Source organism: Pteropus vampyrus, unplaced genomic scaffold (assembly GCF_000151845.1).
Source record: "Pteropus vampyrus isolate Shadow unplaced genomic scaffold, Pvam_2.0 Scaffold7, whole genome shotgun sequence".
In the NCBI taxonomy this organism is placed as follows: domain Eukaryota; kingdom Metazoa; phylum Chordata; class Mammalia; order Chiroptera; family Pteropodidae; genus Pteropus; species Pteropus vampyrus.
Genome location: NW_011888788.1, coordinates 9,463,194 through 9,466,121, shown reverse-complemented (window position 1 = coordinate 9,466,121; position 2,928 = coordinate 9,463,194). Strand labels below are relative to the sequence as shown.

General features: G+C 40.0%; 1 protein-coding gene across 3 annotated transcripts in view; it reads left to right on the top strand.

The window, feature by feature from the left end:
* TASP1 (taspase 1) overlaps nt 1-2,928 on the top strand; it is a 238,758-nt gene that overhangs the window by 186,455 nt on the left and 49,375 nt on the right. For 2 of the 3 annotated variants that reach the window (XM_023537442.1, XM_023537439.1), the window contains exon 12: nt 2,045-2,156. In XM_023537442.1, the coding sequence (XP_023393210.1) occupies nt 2,045-2,089 (45 nt within the window). In that variant the 3' untranslated portion in view covers nt 2,090-2,156. Of the gene's footprint in view, nt 1-2,044; nt 2,157-2,928 lie in introns of those variants that run through there. The other variant, XM_011370299.2, reaches the window with a different exon arrangement.

Sequence of the window (2,928 nt, the reverse complement as noted above, 5' to 3'; positions counted from 1 at the left end):
TTCTATTCTCCCTTTTTGAAACTCCTATTTTTCAAATATTGGACCTTCTGGCCTGTCCTTCTGATTTTATATGTTTTTTTCCCCCTCGTTTTTCTGTCTCTCATTTTTCCTTCTCATTCTCTTTTTTACCTTTTTTTTTTTTTTTTTTTTTTTTGCTTGAAGCATTTGTCTCAGTTATCCCTGTGCCATTCTTTTGCTTGTTTTGGTCTCTGCCTTTCCGAGAGGCCTAACTGAAATGACTAGTGATCCTAGGGTGTCTGCACTCTTAATAGTTAAGTACTAAGAAGCTGAATAAAAAACCTGTGCATGAGTTACACTTGTCATCTGAAAGCCCTTACCTATGGCAAGGACAAGCCATTTTTTTTTTTAGGGTCTCTCAGGTAGGTCTCTATTCTTACGTTGTTTGGGCAGCTGGAAAAGGATTTATTCAGTCTCTTGTTTGGAGGATATCTGTCTGATTTCTTATATCCTGAGAGTCTGTGGGTGAAGGGAGCTTGTTATCTCACTGGCATAAAGACTTCCACTTCAACCCTCTGTTTTTAGTGTGGAGCCTCCCGCTTGCCCTAGGTAGAGCCCAATGCCCCCAACTCTCAATTCCCTCTGGTTCAACCTCTCTAGAGAGTAAATATCCTGGTTTCTAAGGGTTAGGAAGTAGTAGCTTCCTTCTTCTCTAGGCAGGAATCTGGAGCTCTAGATCAGGAGTTGGCAAACTATATAAAGGGCCAAAAGTAAATATTTTAGACTTTGCCGGCTATAACATGATCTTTATAACATTTTCTTCTCATCCTCTTCTTTAAAAAAAAAATTAATAATAATAACCTTTAAAATGTAAAATAAACATTCTTAGCTTGTAGACCGTACAAAAACAGGCTGTGGACCAGATAGGTCATAGTTTACTGAACCCTGGTCTAGAGGATCCTTTTGGATACTAGGCACCAGTTGTCTTAATTTCATCCCCATCTTGCACTCCTGCTTTCAGAAGAACTTGAAACCTACAATTTCTGATCCCTCTTGGATTTTGTAACAAAAGTGTCTGGTTTTTTATAGGCATCCACTGACTCAAACCAAATCCCCCTCCCCCACCACCACCCCGGAAGCTTAGGTTTCAGCTTTCACAGGTCTATTGGTGAGCAACCACTTGTCCATTTTCTTTTCATTTTCTAAAAGGTCAGTTTTTTTTTTCTTGTCTGCCTTTTTCTCTGTTCTTATGGGGCCATACCATTTTTTTTCTTTTCCCCTCAGCTAACTGGGATTTGAGGAAGGAGTGGAGATAAATACATGCATTTAATCTACTAAGCTTAACCAGAAGCTCCCCCAAATCCAATTTGGTTGGTTTTTATTTTTACTACTTTCTTTGATAGTGCTTGGGTTAATTTTGCATTTGTTCTTCATGTGCTCACTTGCTACGCCAGATGTTCGAAGATGTCCTTGGGGAGGAAAAATGAGGGGTTTTAAGATGTGTTCTTGAAATGCTCACAGTGGTTCAGTGTGTGAGATCTCAAAGAGGCCTAGTCGTTTATAACCACGAGACTCTCATAATAGAAATACAGTTTCACCCTTATTTGTGTAAACCATCAGGAGCATTTTTAATGTTTGTAATAAAGTTTGTGGCTTATTGTTTAAAATTGAATTTAAGGTGGTAAATCAAAGCTTTTGGTGGCATGTCCTGACAGCAGGGGGAGCCTGGCAAGTGACCCCTAAGAGCTGATCAAAGGGAGTTGCTGAGCATTTTTCCTGTATTTGTCTTTGGTTCTTTAATCTGGTAGTGTTTTCAGTTCCATTTTGAATGTAGTAATGCACAGTTCACCCCCACTCAGGTCTTCTTGGCAGCATCTGGTACTCTCTTTGCCAAATAACCCTTGTTCAGGCATCAGCCCGCTTTTACTCTCAAGCCCGTACAAGGTACGAACAATGGTGATTGTCAGGAAATGGGCATCATTCAAGATCCTATTCATACCATGTTTTTGTTTTGGTAGTCAAATCAAGATTGAAAATGAAAAACGTAAAATTAACTGAGCAATTACCACTAGTCATTTCTGCCTAGGTTCACCCTTCCTGGCCAGTGAAGATGGCGTGCTTGGAGGAGTGATTGTTCTCCGATCTTGCAGATGTTCTGCAGAGCCCGACTCCTCTCACAATAAGCAGACACTTCTAGGTAAGCTGAGCATATACATTGTGTGTGTGTCTTTCTCTTTTATTTTTTTCAAGACGTGGAAAGATTTATATTCTTAAGTCAATAAGCTATGGGAGGGCCAGGATGCTCTGTTGATTTCTAACCTTCTCTATTCTACTGATCTTTTTGCATAGATAAACATCTAAAAATTGAATGTTTACTTCTGAGCGTACACTTAGAGCATATTTTTCAAATGGGCTTAGAACCTAGGACCTTCATTAAAGTCCAATAGTAAGAACATTGGACCATGTGTTTATCCTTTGCCTTCTTCTACAGAACATTTGAGTTGACCCATAGCAATATACACAGTAACATAGAAAGCTTCTTCCTGTCCCTCCTCCCAAAAAGGAATCAGAGCCATCTGAAGAGCTAGAGGCCTGGAAGTCCATCCTGGCTCCACTGCTCATTAGCTATGACGCCTTCATGCTCCTTGTTGTCCAGTGCCACTTCCACATCTGTAGAATAAGGATGTCTGCCATGTCCTCATAAAGCTGTGGTGAGGAAGGATCAAATGAGTGTTTTGTTGATTTGCAGATGTCCATCCAGATGTGTGATTTTGTGTCTAGATAAGTGTTATCAATGGGAATAAAAACCAGCCGGTCCTCTATTTGCCAAGGCCCAAACTTGTGAGACTACCTCTGTCCATGGGGTGCCTTTTTCTAATTCATTCATCCAGAGAAGGCATTTAAAAAATCTGCATAAAGGTGCCACATACACTAGCAAGGAGCCATATATGTTATTTCTTTAATTGACTT